Source organism: Salvelinus fontinalis, chromosome 41 (genome assembly GCF_029448725.1).
Source record: "Salvelinus fontinalis isolate EN_2023a chromosome 41, ASM2944872v1, whole genome shotgun sequence".
NCBI lineage: Eukaryota > Metazoa > Chordata > Actinopteri > Salmoniformes > Salmonidae > Salvelinus > Salvelinus fontinalis.
Genome location: NC_074705.1, coordinates 24,013,943 through 24,029,968, shown reverse-complemented (window position 1 = coordinate 24,029,968; position 16,026 = coordinate 24,013,943). Strand labels below are relative to the sequence as shown.

Genomic DNA, 16,026 nt, shown 5'->3' with positions numbered 1-16,026 from the left:
ACTATGTTTTTGTTTTGCAATGTCCTTTCGCGTTTCAAAAGTGCTCTTCATGTCCATGCATTGTGATAGAAATTAAATAAAGCTTTTTATCCAAAATCCAAAGACGAAAGCATTGCAGCTCACTGAATTAACCGGTATATGACACTGGTGAGGAGTTTCCTGAGGTGACATGTACTGTGCCATCTCTTAATGTTATCAACGTTTATTGCAAACAAACAAATGCTACATTTTTTTCCCAAACTGATTTATTTGTAAATCAAAAATAAAATGTTGACATAAGTCTGTTTTTTTACAGCAACAAAATAGGTTCACAGTCATTCACCCAAAGTGTATATTCGGCATTGATTGAAGTCAGTGTGACAATAATTAAAACATAAACAATTCTGACAGTTAACGTTACAAATCTTATCCTATACTGAATCCAATACTGAACTCGTTGGCTAGTATACTGCACGGCATATAGACCCTTAGGTGCAATTAATCTCATACATTTGTATTTTTTTAGGAGGCCATATGACCATGTAAAAATCATTGTATACTCTACAACCTCATCACTATAGGCTGAAATCTACCTTGAGATATGACCTTTTAAATCAATTAGAGAATATTGCAAAGTTCAAGTTACGTATCTCGTGTTCCGGACCCATTGTACATGCGTTCAAGTTAAGTGCTTGTATTGTTCACGCACATCTTTTATCCACCCTACATGTAATTAATAGGCACTCAACTACTACAGTCTATATTCTGACATGATTTCTCAGTTTTGAAGTAAGATGGTCCTAAGATTACTCAAGGGGACAGGAATTCAGCAAACCACTTCCTATGCACAGCAATTCCATTAAACTAAAGGCAACTTCAATAAAAAAAAAATGGGTAGGTGTAATCTGCATTTATGGGCGTACTTTAAGTATGGTACACATTTAGAATGTAAAGGGTACACCAGATATGAGTTCCTAGAGTTGTCAGATTCCAAAGAATAAACATATAGGCCTAAAAGATATTTACATTTTTCAACTTCATTTTGCATTTTATTTCCTCAGTGCCAAACATTTAAGAAAACCCAATTTCACTCTTACGCACACAGATAAATATATTGTTCCATTAAAACAGTAGTTCCCAAACTGGGATGGAGAAAAGATCTATACATTTTTCAATAATAGCCTATAATCTTTGAGAATTTACAATCAACAAAATAAAAGCTAGACAATCAGGCCCCCAATGATGTTATGTTTGTGCATAAGAACGCCAACCATGTCAAAATGCATAGAATTGCAGGAAATTGGTTTTAAAATTGCAAAAATGTTATTTCAGCTCCATGGCAGGATGTGAAATTACAGGGGATTAGCTTTGAAACTGCAAAATATTGTGTCCGCTGCCAAGATCATATTTTGTATTTATGCTTTGGTCTGTGTGTGTTTTTTTTACCACTCAACCCTTATGGTGGGTCGAGACTCAAAAAGACAGCTCAATTGGTGGGTCACGAAGCAAAATCGTTTGAAAACCCCTGCATTTAAACAATACAAAATAGCTAATTTGAAAATTCTGGAAAATAACATGCAGAATAAAGGTCTGCCAGCTCATAGCTAAATCCTCAAAAGTCATTTGCAGTAGTTCATAACAACTATACAAAAGTTTACACATTCACATTCATGTGGGCTTCCTATTACAAAAGATGACAATGAACATATGATTAGCACTGCTGGGGGAGAAAAGACAAATCTGCATGAAAACATTTAAACAAAAATAGGGGAGAGTGGGGTAAGTTGAGCCACCCTTGTTTCCAGGAAACCATACACAAAATGTTATAATTTGACCAAATATCTAGGAAGAGGGTCATCATTTCATGGAGTCTGAAGGAAGAAACCACATGGAGAAAGTTAAGTCAAATAAAATACGATTTTCACCAAGTCAAATTATTTTCTGTTATAGAGGTTTCATGATGCTTGTATCTAAAGCAAAGTAGATCATTTTAAGATTATTCTATACATAAGCATGAAAGTGCTTTATTGTATCTGAGTGTGCTAATATATTCCAAATGTTTGCCTTGGGGTAAAAGTTGAGCCAATTTAAGTGTTTTCTTCCCAGGCATAATGCAAGGTATTATCGCTGGGATATGAGGTAACAGGGCCTGGCCAATGTTAAATATATATAAAGTACAAAGTGTTTGTTAGGAGTTAAGCCTGTGTTAAAAAGGTGCTTAAAATTATTAAAAAGAAAAAGCAATTGTGTTCGGGAAATAAAGATAGATATTATTTTAAAAAGATATTGGTAATATTTCATTCAGTAGACACATTTCTATGCGGCTTAATTTACCCTATTCCGCGGCTCAATTTACCCTATTCCGCGGCTCAATTTACCCTATTCCGCGGCTCAATTTACCCTATTCCGCGGCTCAATTTACCCTATTCCGCGGCTCAATTTACCCTATTCCGCGGCTCAATTTACCCTATTCCCGGTGTAAATTGTGCCGAGACCACTTTTTCCCCCAGTCAACCTGTTTTCAAAACTGTAAAGTTAACATGAATTCTGATTATTTCCAGCGATACACAACATCCTGAAATATATGTAGATATATAGTATTCTTTCTAACAAATATATCTCAGAGTGATGCTGAACGTAAAAAATGGTTCAACTTACCCCACCCTAAAACACTTCCTGACACAAGGTGCATTGAATTACTCACTGGCAGCAAGCATAACTTGTTCAACTGGTCTACCTGGTTAAATAAAGGTGAAATTTTTAAATTTTAAAAGTCAACTGATATGGTTCGTTTGAAAGCCCTAAAACAATTGGCATCTGCTTTGTTCACAAGCAATCGCTGATTAAACCTAAGACAATGGGAGTGTAGTGAACATACACACAAAGGGCTTCATTTAGAAAATCTTTTCACACTTTTCAAGTGTTTCAGCAGCCCAAAAATGCATCCTGTCACATGTCTGCTTAATCTAAAGCAATGCTAATGTGATCACATAGTAATCATGATCCTGTGGGGCACACCTCTCTCACTGGAGGACTACTATACAGCTAACAATATATACACAGATTCAAAAATATGGTTTTCGCTAATCAATACAATTGCAGCAATTGTCGAGAATTCCTAATGATCGCAACAGTGAATAATTTGCTGAATATAATAGGCTATTGTTCCATCAGTAGAAGTAGTCCAGTAGAATTAGTAAGACTGTTTCTGTAGACCATTTCATATTGGTCCCCTCTACTTGAGATTATTATTTTCTCAGTCAGTTATGAAAATAAATGTGCTTCAACATTATCAGGGAACATATGATTACTCTGTATTTGGAAAACTGTGAACATAATCACCAGTGGATAACACCATTTGGGATGTTTCTGGGAGAAGAGCAAAGCAGCCACTACATAGTACATGTCAACAGTCTCTCTGAGAACATTAGGCTGACAACTAGGCCCAAACTCGATTAAAAACAAAACACTGTTTTGAGTGTGAAGTAGGGATTGGTCTAAAGCCGAAAAAGAAAATGACTTAAATGGACCTACTACAGTAGCTATATGCTGGTCTATTGTACTTTGAAACAATGTCGAGGCACGTTGCTTAGGATGCAAACCTTCTCAAACAGCCTAATTCATTCTCTAAGAGGTGCTCCCACAATAATGTGATTTGTACCGCATACAAGGTCATGTATTGCTACTTACAAGCAGTGGTGTAAAGTACGTAAAAATATTTAAGTACTACTTAAGAAGTATCTGTACTTTACTATTTATATTTTTGACAACTTTTACGTCACTACATTTCTAAAGAAAATAATGTACTTTTTACTCCATACATTTTCCGACACCCAAAAGTATTTGTTACATTTTAAATGGTTAGTAGAATAGGAAAATGGTCCAATTCAGGCACTTATCAAGAGAACATCCCTGGTCATCCCTACTGCCTCTGATCCGGCAGACTCACTAAACACAAGTGCTTGATTTGTAAATGATGTCTCAGTGTTGGAGTTTCCCCCTGGCTACTGATGAATAAAAAATGTAATTGTGCCATCTGGTTTGCTTAATAAGTCATTTGAAATCATTTATACTCTTACTTTTTAATACTTAAGTTTATTTAAAACCTAATACTTTTAGACTTCTACTTGAGTCATTTCTATGAAGGTATCTTTACTTTTAATCAAGTATGACAATTGGGTACTTTTCCCACCGCTGCTTACAAGACCATTAGGCTTGATCGAGTGAGTTTTTTTTATCTTGTAGTAATGTAGGCGGGCCCTGCCGGTAATTCTTTAAACATTGAGAAAAAAAGATGTATTCCATAATAACATCCTTTTGGTGAACTGAATACACGTTGGATATAAGGGATAAGGCACTAAGGGCTGAGAACAGTGACTGTTCACTAATACTGGTAAACTACACTCCACCAACACATCCAACGAAGTGTCATGAGGTCTCGACTCACCTCTAAGTCTCATCTGTCCTTGTGCAGTCGTGTGGAAACCGTAGCGAGAGATTCCCAGACCGTTTAGACCACTCAATGTCAGTGTAGGGGGTTTAGGTGTTGATGTAAAGATGACAATGTTCAAGGGATAGTTGAGGATTTTGGCAATGAGACCATTTATCTACTTCCACACAGTCAGATGAACTCATGGATACCATTTTTATGTCTCTGCATCCAGTATGAAAGAAGTTAGAAGTAGTTTCGCGAGCCAATGCCAACTAGAGTAAGCTAGCGCAATGACTGGAAGTCTACAGGAACAACTTGCATGCTAGCTGTTCCGATAGACTTCCAGTCATTACGCTAACGGTAGTTAGCAATTTGGCTAATGCTAGGTAGCAAATTCCTTCAAACTGCACACAGAGACATAAAAATGGTCTCCACAAGTTAATCTGACTCTGGAGAAGTAGATAAAGGGCTTCATTGCCAACATTCCGGAATATCCCTTTCAGGCCTTCACGTTGTTCCCATTGGACAGAGGTTCTGTCTCCGAGGGGTTTGATGGTACGGAACATAGCTCAGTGGGCGTGGCCTGGTCGGTGTCTCCTCCCCCTCCTGCCGATTGGTTCCTGTAGTGGCGAATGATGACCCAGGCAGCACAGCCCAGGTAGATAACCGTCAGCAAGGCAAAGTAGAAGAAGTAGACCAGGAACTATTGGAGAACAGAACAGCACTCATTAGAAAGCATATGGTGTTCCCATATGGGTGACGTCAGCTTGCAGGAAGTCGACTGAGCATGGTCGTAATCAGAGTGTGTGTGACTGACCTGGGAGTGCACGTCTAGTCCCAGACCCTTCTTGTCAGAGACGATGAGGGTGATGATGGTCTTCAGAACGGTCGCCAGGAAAGTGTTGACCCCAAACACCAGGGCACACAGCTCCTTGGTGAGCGACGAGGCGATCTGGAAACTACAAACACCACAACAGGATAGTCAGCAGATGAAATGTACAGCCTAAAGTAAGAAAGACGTGACAGTTCCATGACAATGCATTCATACACTGCACACATCTGAACATAAAAATATTCAAAATCCCATTATATGTATACAACGACGTTAAATAAAAGTAGACCTAAAGAAACGTACATGGCGATAGGCACGAGGAACTGGTAGAAACCCTTGAAGAGGGAGTAGGCCACATAGCAGACCCAGATGTTGCTGGTGGTCCCCATGAGGAGCAGCAGGCCAGCCTGCAGAGCCGTGATGACACCGATCACCAGCTCAGACCACACGTTCCAGCGGATCTTCACGAAGCCTGCTGCAAACGACGTGATCGCACCTGGGACAGAGTTAACGAGGTGGAGTTAGTCGAAGAAGATAAGCTGACTAAGTTAATGATTGAGTAGGTGATTAAGGCTTGGGGGAACTTCATTTAATAAATGCTGTGTGTGGACCCAGGGTCACAGTTTGACGACATCATATCAAGGCAAACAGAGGGCCTTTATGTTATTATTATGCATCAATAAAATAATTATACTAAATGACTATGGGGAGCAGCATATTGTCTGGCGTCATCTCCCTGTGATCAACATCTAAACCATCGTCATCTTCCACCACCTTTCAATAGAACGTGACTGTTTAGTCTTCTGTTGTCGCACCACATTCTGCTTCATGGGCATTCCTCTTTCTAGATTAATGGGCTTTGTATGTCTCCTGTCCTTGTCAGCTGCTTAGGTCATGTAACCTCAGTCATAATTAAATCATTGGAGAGGGGTCAGTCTAAAACAGGGTTTCCCAACTCCAGTCCCCCCCCAACAGTGTACATTTTTGCACACACCTGATTCTACTTGTCAACTATTCATCAACTATTGAATCAGGCGCGCTAGCCTGGGACTACAACAACGTGTATTGTTGGGGGTACTGGAGAACTGGAGATGGGAAACCCTGGTGTAAGACAAACTTATTGACCTGACGACATGTGATGCCAGACAACTCATTTGACTGAGAAAATATGTACCTTGAAGCATGTTGCCATGGTGGTCTCACTACTACCTCTGCCAACTGCTTTAGGGGTGTTAATATTTTGTAGGAATCATTGACTTGGACAACACAGGCTCCTACCCTGTCAGACAGTAAAGACCCAGGTGAATACTACACATTGGTTATTAAAACACTTGTATACCTGGCTTTGGAGGGCCTTTGTACCCAGACTTAAACCTAGGAAAATGGATCCCTCACCAAGTAGTGTGGAGACAGCCTCCACCCCTCCGTTGTAGACGTGTTTGTTCTCCGTGGCGGGGTACACCTTGTTCCACAGGACATGGACGTACAACAGCACCAGGTAGTAGCCGGCGGAGTTGAACACCCACCACAGGCTCCACAGTCTCAGGCTGGGCCTCCGCGGCACGTTCCTCAGCTCCTTCAGCATCTGAATAAACACTGAGTCCCTCCAGGAGGAACCAGAGCTGAGAGGGGCCAGGGAGGGTGTGTCACCTGAACCCAAGCCCGCTTCGCCCTGCTTTATCCTGGCCAGCTCCGACTGGGCAGAAGCCTGCTCCTGGAGGTTCCTCTGGGCAGCGTGGTGGGCCCTGTTGAAGAACAGGGACCTCTTGGGCCAGGGCAGGCAGCAGGAGAGCACCAAGCCGAAGGACACCAAGGCCAAGGACACAGCACTGAGCATGGCGAAGGAGAGCCTGCCCACGGATATCAGCACCTGGCCCAGCACCGAGCTGGCAAACACCCCCATGAGGACGCAAGAGCGCGAGTAGCTGGCCACGCGTTGGTAGAGCTCTGGGGTGACCAGGGAGAAGATATAGGAGGAGTAAGCCACTCGTGCTGCCATGGTGATGCCGTAGAAGAACTCCATGAACTGCATCTCTAAGAGGGAGGAGCCCAGGAGGAGGAGGAGCCAGATGGCCACATGGCTGAGGCTGGAGAGGACCAGGACGGGCTTGTAACGCAGGACGTCTGTCAGGAGGAAGACTGGCACCAGCACCACCATGTAGGAGTAGGACAGGATCGGGTTGATCTCATTGGTCACCTGTTGGAAGAGAATGGCAGGTATGAGAGGGGGAGACCACATAGAAGAGACTGAGAGGGATACATGGAATCTAATTCTCCTTGTAAAAAGTTGTTATAGCTGAAGGCTATATAAAATGTGCCGGCAGGTGTTCTCAAATTGCATATTTAGGCTAGTTTCCTGTGAGTCCTCGAACACTGACAAATGCCTCATATGCTGTTCAGAATAACCTTGTCGCTGTGCTCACACCTTTTGACAATGCAACAACGTTAATCCCCCTCTACAGGAAATGAGTGGAGCAAAAACCTTCACTGATCCCCTTCATTTGAACTAAAGCTACATTGTATGCAAGGACACCTTCCAATGAGTCTGCAGACGTCAGGCCATAAGGTTCATTAGTTGATACTGAGCCAGACAAGCCTACAGTAACCAATCAGAAAAAGAGACTCTGACCTAATTTGTAGGAATGTGAACTTTGACCATACTGAGGAGGGGTTACTGCACTCACACTGTGATAGCCTTATTACAGTCCAGTGGGTTCCATGACTAAGGAACACTGGAAAATAATAACTGCCACTTTTTTTTCAATTACTTTGGGATTGAGCGGTTGTAGTTCAAGCTCCTAGTATAAATTCAGATGGAACTCGTGTCAGCTGATATGCTTATATCAGGGTTGTCATTCTACGTGTCATACAAGGCTATAGCCTTCTCCAGCGCAGGACATTGCCTTTCATATCCCTCAAAATCAATTGGGCCTCAGGTTGAACTGACATGCCCTGGCCTTTAAATATACACTGCTCAAAAACTACGCAAGTCAGTTAAATAAATAAAAAATCAGTAGAAGACCGATAGCAAAGTTGACACGACTAACAATATACTTGTTTACTAAGCAAGAGTGAAGATAAGTTTCTCGATCCTTCCTACTAGTGCTCCAAAATTATCGAATTCACATCGTAATCAAAATATTGACGTGCAATATCCATATCGCAAGAGATCCATATTGCATGGAATATTTTGAAACGTGTAATGGACGTTTTTATAGTTTCCGCCATTTTTTTCTCCTCTTGCGGCTACTTCCCACCAAGCAGTGCAGTTCCTCCTCCTTGCTGTTAATTCACTGTAAGTTTGCATGCTATTCTGTTAGGTCAATGCAGTCAACCAATCGTTCCAAAACAAGAACGATGCCACTTTCCACTTTGGTTCTGAATGTCTTGATATGTAATAACAGTTACATATCGGGATATTATTTGTGGCTATATATCATACCACTGACAATATCACCCCCCCAAAAATTACGCTGTTCTTTATCTTCTATTTAAATAGGGAGCCAATTTGTATCAGCACTTATTTCCATGACTGATCAAAACTCATTTTCTCATGGCACTCTCTTGTCCCTCTGCAGCAGACATATGGCGAGCAACATGTTTGGAACATCGAATCGCAATGAAATCACAGTATCGAATGGCAATACATATAGAATGGCAATACATATCGTATCGGCACCTAAGTATCGTGATAATATTGTATTGTGAGGTCCCTGGCAATTCCCAGCCCTACTTTGTAATATAAGTCATTCCATTTCTATGTTTCCAACAGTTCACCCTAGTATTTTGATCTTTAACATTAAATCGCAACATTTGGTAAGAAAAAAAATTCTCAACTCGATAATTCGCCCACATCGTGCAGCCCTACCTCCTACACATCTACCCACCCTTAAAAACTGTGGTTACCTTAAGACACACACGGATAGTTGCATACACACACTGCACACATTGCACTCTCACACTACACCAACATTCCAAACTGTTATAGGGGGATGACTGTGCATCACTGACCTGTTCCCTGGTGAAGTTCTTCTCCATGCTGAGCAGGTTTGGTGTTATAAAGGGCTCCCCAGGCTTCAGCTGCACCATAAACCCATAGAAACACAGGAACACCACCGACAACTCCCAGGTCCGGGCTGTCTTGGTCTGGCCGTCTGAGGAGTCCTCGGGTGGGGGAAGAGCCATCTCAGGGTCAGGCTCTGCAGGGGCGTTCTCCTTCAGGTCCAGTTCAGCCTCTTCCTCCACAGCCCTATCCCCACTCACCATAGCGTCTTTGTCCACCATGGTAGTGGCCTGACAGTGGACACTGGAGTCGCAAGTCTACCTCTGACTGTATCAAATGACTAAATGGTATTGCTATAGTGAAGAGGCTTGCTATAGGAATTTTCATAGAACCCAGAGAGTAGGGTCTAAACCTTCAATTCAGATTTTCTAAGCAGACAATGAGTAGATTCCTGTTAGCACTCCTCCCTTACAAGTTCCACAAAGGATCCAGTGTTAAACATTACAGAGGGTGTGAGAGGGAAACCTTTCACAATGACGAACATGGAGTTAAAGTGCTACCTGCAGCCATCTTCATACTGTATGTATGAGAGAAGGTCAACATTTGCTCCATTCCATGGATTAACAATGATTGAAAGCAAGCTAGTTTACAGCTGGACCTCTGGTCATTGTGAACCTGTAAAATACAAGAATGTTTGCAAATAGTCATTTAAAGTTTGTTTTCTGACAGAGTGCTGTATTCTTCATTATTTTGTGGGATGGTGCTCAACCAAACTCCCTATGTCCAAAGCTGTCCTTTCCAGGCAGGGACATCAAATCACACGTATTATAGTAACAACCATGGTAAACAACAACCCTAACATATCTGAGCTGTCAGGTCACGAGTATTATTTGGGTGCAGTCAGTGTATTATAATTTTGTTGTTCTCTCTTGGACTGATTTATTAACTTGGGGTTGACACACTCCAAAAATAGATTCACAACGACTTTTGTAACGTCTACCTCTTGACCAGCTATTGCATTTAACTTTACCATAGTTAGATAGCTTTGTAATTGCAATGCTGCATGCATGTGAGACCAGACATAGTTACTTTAAAAAGTATTCGCTAAAACAGGGGTGCAACTTCTACACGCATGGCTGGCACGAGCCATATTCAATGTTAGCTAACTAGTTACGTTAGCTAACCAGATTCCAGTCTGGAATACCTAACGTTAGTTAGCTAAAGGTAGCTAAGCTTGTCAGGAAGAGGTATGAGCTTAGTTTGATCAACCCCTTGCTAGTAAACAATGTCAGAGAGCTAGCTACAGCTAAAATCAACTAGCCTAGAACATTTTGCTAACTGCCTACAGTAGCTGACACTGTCTAGCTAATGTTAGCTCCATCATGCGAGTTAATATTATCTTATTGCAGGGAACATTGGTGAACTTGTTAGCTAGCTGAAGTTGACACCAATAATTGGGTTTTAAACAACGTACATACATCTTTATACATTGACAAGGAAAGTAGGTAAAGCTTACCTCTAAATTCTTTCCCGACTGAACTCGTGTGCGCGCTGTTGTTCAATGAATGCATTTCAGAGCAACTGAGTCTGTGAGATTTTGCAAGGAACTATGGGGGCTGTAGTTTCTGTTGATTGACCGGAGATAATCCAAAATGCACCTTAAAAGGTATTTAATCAATTAACATTAGTATATCACTCAATGATCAATACTTTTGACTGGTTTAAATATCAATATCAAAATAGGCTACATAATGTATTCCAATATATTAGGACATAATATCACATGAACATTTAATTAATAAAGACAAACACCCTACACAAAACATAGAGCATTCTACTGAGCACGCAACTGAACATTGCCCCATGGATAATCATTGTACGTGGCCGTCGCGTGCTGTGAAACGAGGGAGCTCTATTTTCCTGGCCCGGGTTGAACCGAGCAATGGCGCATCATGTCATCGGGGGAAAGCGGGGAGGAAGGAGCGCCCTTCTCAAATCAAACAGCAATCTGCCCCCCTCGGCCAATCGTCCCGAAACATACATCTCTTTTCCATAAAAATACATGTTTGAATGTTCAAACTAGTTTTCATTGGGAAGGCAGATAAAGCGTTTTTATCGCAATCACTTTTGCACAGAATCCGACTCATCACTAATCCGATGTATCACTCCACGTGCTTAATTACTTCACTTTTGTTTAGAACCGGCTCACGCCCGTCAGGCCGCCCTGTTCCAAAATGAATGCAATCACCTTCACCAGATACAAACTCCTCCTATCGGGGTAACCCGAGCTAGATAAACGAATCCCCTCAGTGTGAACGTCCATATCAAATATTTGGTTAGTAGGCTACATGTCGGCGTTACAATGTAACTGAATAAAGTAACGTTGTTAGAGTATGAGGAGAAAACGTATGAGAATGTTTGTAAACGTTCTTTTCGCGTCACGTGTGAGCTTTTATATACAAATTTGGAATACGTCTAGCAGTATGAATATGCTTGACAACGCCTGCAACATCATAAACAAACTCCAGCAAACATTTGCAATCTGAGTTAAACCTTTGGTGCTATAAATGAGGGCATAGCAATGGAGTGGTGACTGACGCACTCCAGTGCGCATGTCACATAAACCTATTGTGCATTTGTCTACTTATTTTTCAAACTGGGTTCTTTTATGGGATTTGGTAGGGTATTTATAACGTATTTACTACATGTATAAATAGTTCTCCAAGTATGGCATGACCAAGTTGATTATCATGTTGTTGGTTTTAAGTTAAAAACTGTCTCAGGCTACATGGAGAGATTCAGTCCATTGTCACAGCACTTTAAATGTTATATGATTTAGCCAGTCATGAGATATCTTCTGTGCCCTCAACAGAATCCAATAAACACATATCTGGGGATTTGGTTGTCATGCAGTTATCCTAGGGCAGTCCAACAGTGTGCCTTGATTTCATGGACATCACAGCCATAGCTGTGAGGAAGGCCTCACTGCAAATTCTGGATCCATCCAACCTTTCCTTTTCTAACCAGGACCTGTCTGCGTCTAGTGCTGTTTCCCAGACGAAACACTTCCTTCTGTGTCACCTCCTTTGAGAACCAGACCCCAATGTGAAAGGATAGCATGCATGCATACGGTGGCGGCCATTCTGCTGTATCACTTTCACCCATGAATGTATTCTGTGCTTTCAACTAGGAACTATCCATCTCTTTCAGATCAGTGGTTATAAGGAATCAGACAGATAGGGAAATAAGTCTTAGGACATAATATCCACAATATTATCCTGTTACATTGGTTTGACTGTGGCAATATCCTGTATACTATTCACAGCGACCCACACTCATTTCATGACAGCTGGTAAACCCTGCCTATACGTCCCCTCTGTGCCCATCTTTCCCTCCCATTTTCTATGAATCTTTTATAGCATCTCCTGTCCAGTATAGAGGAGGTACATCCTCTACAGCACAGCCTGTCAGCGGTGTTTTATTAGAGGGCTGAAATACTGCTGAATCAGAGGTTTCACCTCTCCTCCCTCTTTAACTATCAACTCTGTACGTGTGTATGCATGCATTCCTGTGTGTGTGTCTGTGTGTGCACGACTGCGTGTGTTCTGTTTCCAGAAATAATGCAACATGCCGTGCGTAACCTCCTTTAAGAGGGTAGCCGTACATGAGAATGACTGTAGCATGCAATACAGCACCTGACTGGATCTCAGCTAGTGTTGTAGGGGAGCATGCTGCCTACTGTGTTATCACACTGGTTTAGGTGCATCAGAATCTAATCACTCTAATGTGTCCCAGGTCCAGGTCTTAAATCACTCACACAGGCTAAGTGCACCTTCCTAAATCTGTCATTAAGAGAGAGGGAGGTTCTAAGAGTCCAAAGGCAATTTCTCTGATTGGCTGGATGAGTCATTGCACTTATTGGTCCTGCCTTCATCGTCTCTCATTGGTCGTGCAGTTTTACAGCTGCCTCTCATTGGGCCAGTAGGAGAGAGTGGGCCGGGTCTTACTCTTGCTCTCTGTGTTTGGGTGTCTGTGGATGGGTATGACACTCTCTCTCCCATCCTGGGAGTAACTGCTTGTGTTAGTTCCTGTCTGTAGGCTGTGTGAGTGTGTGTTTGGGTGTGTGTGTGAGAGCGAGAGAGAAAGGGAGAGAGTAGCGTTTACGTTTCACCTCCCTGTCTCCCTGTTCCCTGTCCTTCCTCTCCTCTCTACTCCTCCCTCGTTCCCTCTCTTGGACTACCCCATTGGGACCTACCCAGACCCCTTCCCTGCCAGGACCCTCTACTCTCCATCCCTTTGACTCTCCTCATCTCTCCATCCCTCCCTCTCCCAGGTCAAGGTAAGCACCACTCTTTCCTATTCAGAAAGGGACTTTATCTAGCTTCCTCTAATTTCCGACGTATGATGAATTACAACCCTGGATAAGTTTACACCATATTGCTGTTTTCTAATCAAGTGCTGTCAGGTCAGAGATATTCAAGACAGTTGGCATTACATACAGCCAGTGATCCTGAGAAGCTCTCTTCCATTTTCCTCCTTGGCTGCTGTTCAAAGAAGCCTGCTTGCCTGGCCCTTCTTCCTCCATGCAGACCATGGCTCTGGTGAGTCTGCTCAGAGGGAGGCAGGGAGGGAGAGAAAAAAGCAGGGGATTAAAATCAGCCAGCAAGGCCATATGGATTTCATCTATCCAGACTAAGCTCAGTCTAAAAGAGTTCCCTTATCTCTCTCCTCTTTTTTGGTCTTTAAAACATCGGTATCCTGCTCTCTGGCCATGGCAGTGTCACCTCATTTGAAAATGTAAAATAAAAAGTAAATTCATGCTTGGGGTGCAGTGGTGGTTGTTTGTACCAGGCTGACTCGTATTTTGTTGTTCTTTAAAGCTGTTGTTGTCATAGGCTTAGACCTAATTAGCCCACAGATGCTCCAACAGTAGGTACAAAACCGTATCCCAATTTCCCCTCTTAGAAATGCATTGTCTCCTGTACTGTGGAGGTTGTGGGAGCACCATTAGCTAGCAAATGGAATTATGTTGCACACAGGATAATTGCCTTACCAGATAGTGTAATTACCTGCTAAATTGAATCAAAGCCATGGCCTCACTGCATTCCCAACTGTAAACAGGGTTTAGAGGGAAGGCATGCTGACTGGTACTGAGGATGGACAGGATGTGCTCTGCTGGCTGTCTGGTTGGACTTCCTGTTTTGAATCTAGTTTGGAGGGAGGGCTGAGTGTGTTGATGTAGTCCCTCAAAGAAATATTGTTCTGTATACATACGACTGTGCTTTTACTAGCCAGTTAGAACTGGCACATTGTAACTACTGTGACCTGCATGTGATACCGGTTTGTTGGGGTCATCTCGACCAATTTCAAACATATATCAACTGGTGGTGATCATACAAATATTCTCATGGCGTCTTGTTCTATAAGATGCATAGCTATTTGTACTAGAAACAAACAGAGTCAAATAAATGTTGAAATGTTTTTTTTTTCTTACAAGCTTCACACGTCTTTGTTAACAATCCAACGACTGCTGTTTGGAGTAAGAACACCAGAATGCGGTCTCTATGGCTTGAAAAGTCGAGAGACGAAACAGTTCGCCACAGTGTTATTGACGTTGTATTCTTGACTTCTCAGTAACCCTCTGTCTGTACAGTAGGACACTCTGCTGCAGAGTTCAAAAGACATTAAAGATCCAGAACCTGCCATTCAGGCAATACTGTGTCTTATTGTTCCATTGTCAACCTCTCAATAGGATGGATTCATGTTTTCTAACGAGTGTGGGAAATGCAGCTCAATAATGTGACATTTATTGAAATCCTAAGAATAGTTCAATTGTCATAATAACTCTCTGAAGTGTGCACGTGTTTGGAGTGGAGCCGTATCATGTTGTAATCTATGTTCAGTATCTGTTCTATGCATCCATAGTACTGTAGCTCTGAAACATACCTGCTGTGTACATGCCTCAGGTTTTTGGCAGTTCCATTTACTCCCATATGGCTCTACAACAAGGAGCTGACATGAGCTGTTTTTATCAGGTGTAAGGAGGAAAACTGATGATGATGGCTTATAGAACTCAGGTCCCCAAATGGAACAGAAAACGCAGCCGTATGGAATTTGGAGGACATTTTGACAGATTTGACGTGTAACTGTTTGTATGTGTGCGTGCTAGCACCTTCTTGTGTACAGTAGGATGGCATGTTGATAAATGTGTATTGTCCTGTCAACAATAAGGAAGGAAGGACTTTATTTACCCATTGATGGACGTTAGGGATGATACAGTAGCTTCTCATTACCACACCTCTGTGTTCAATAGGCTCATTAGGCTGTATTCTATTCTAAGTCCTCCTGCACCCCTTTGCACCATAACTCATAACTGGATGTAGTGTAAGTGATACTCAGGCCTGAGAGAGAAACCTGAGTCCTCTCTCAGTTCACTGGCCACACAGAGGTGTAACGCTCGTCCTCCTCCTCGTCTGAGGATGAGCAAGGATCGGACCAATATGCAGCGTGGGTTGAATACATAATGATTTATTAAAGAAAGACGAACACGAAGAACACTTGACAAAATAACAAAAACGACGTGAACAGACCTGTACTTGAGAACATAAAACAAGAACACACGAACAGGAACGTACACACGAACGAACGAACAAAACAGTCCCGTGTGGCACAAACACTGACACAGGAACAATCACCCACAAACAAACAGTGAGAACAGCCTACCTTAATATGGTTCTCAATCAGAGGAAACGTAAATCACCTGCCCCTGATTGAGAACCA

The 16,026-nt window shown here is 42.2% G+C and overlaps 2 protein-coding genes across 24 annotated transcripts in view; one reads left to right on the top strand and one right to left on the bottom strand.

Annotated features, from left to right (window-relative positions):
- Positions 1-198: 198 nt before the first annotated feature.
- LOC129840480 (reduced folate transporter-like) lies at positions 199-10,927 on the bottom strand. The gene is made up of 6 exons (XM_055908396.1): positions 10,763-10,927; positions 9,255-9,921; positions 6,639-7,440; positions 5,547-5,739; positions 5,229-5,370; positions 199-5,114 (listed from the first exon to the last, which is right to left on the bottom strand). Exons 2-6 carry the CDS (start codon positions 9,525-9,527, stop codon positions 4,911-4,913), a joined length of 1,614 nt encoding a protein of 537 aa, XP_055764371.1. The 5' UTR covers positions 9,528-9,921; positions 10,763-10,927; the 3' UTR covers positions 199-4,910.
- Positions 10,928-13,273: 2,346 nt separating this feature from the next.
- LOC129840294 (poly(rC)-binding protein 3-like) overlaps positions 13,274-16,026 on the top strand; it is a 33,290-nt gene continuing 30,537 nt past the window's right edge. For 12 of the 23 annotated variants that reach the window (XM_055908085.1, XM_055908084.1, XM_055908077.1 and 9 more), the window contains exon 1: positions 13,275-13,585. The gene's annotated coding sequence lies outside the window, so the exon portion shown is untranslated. Of the gene's footprint in view, positions 13,586-13,702; positions 13,848-16,026 lie in introns of all 23 variants that reach the window. The other 11 variants (XM_055908083.1, XM_055908082.1, XM_055908074.1 and 8 more) reach the window with 3 other exon arrangements.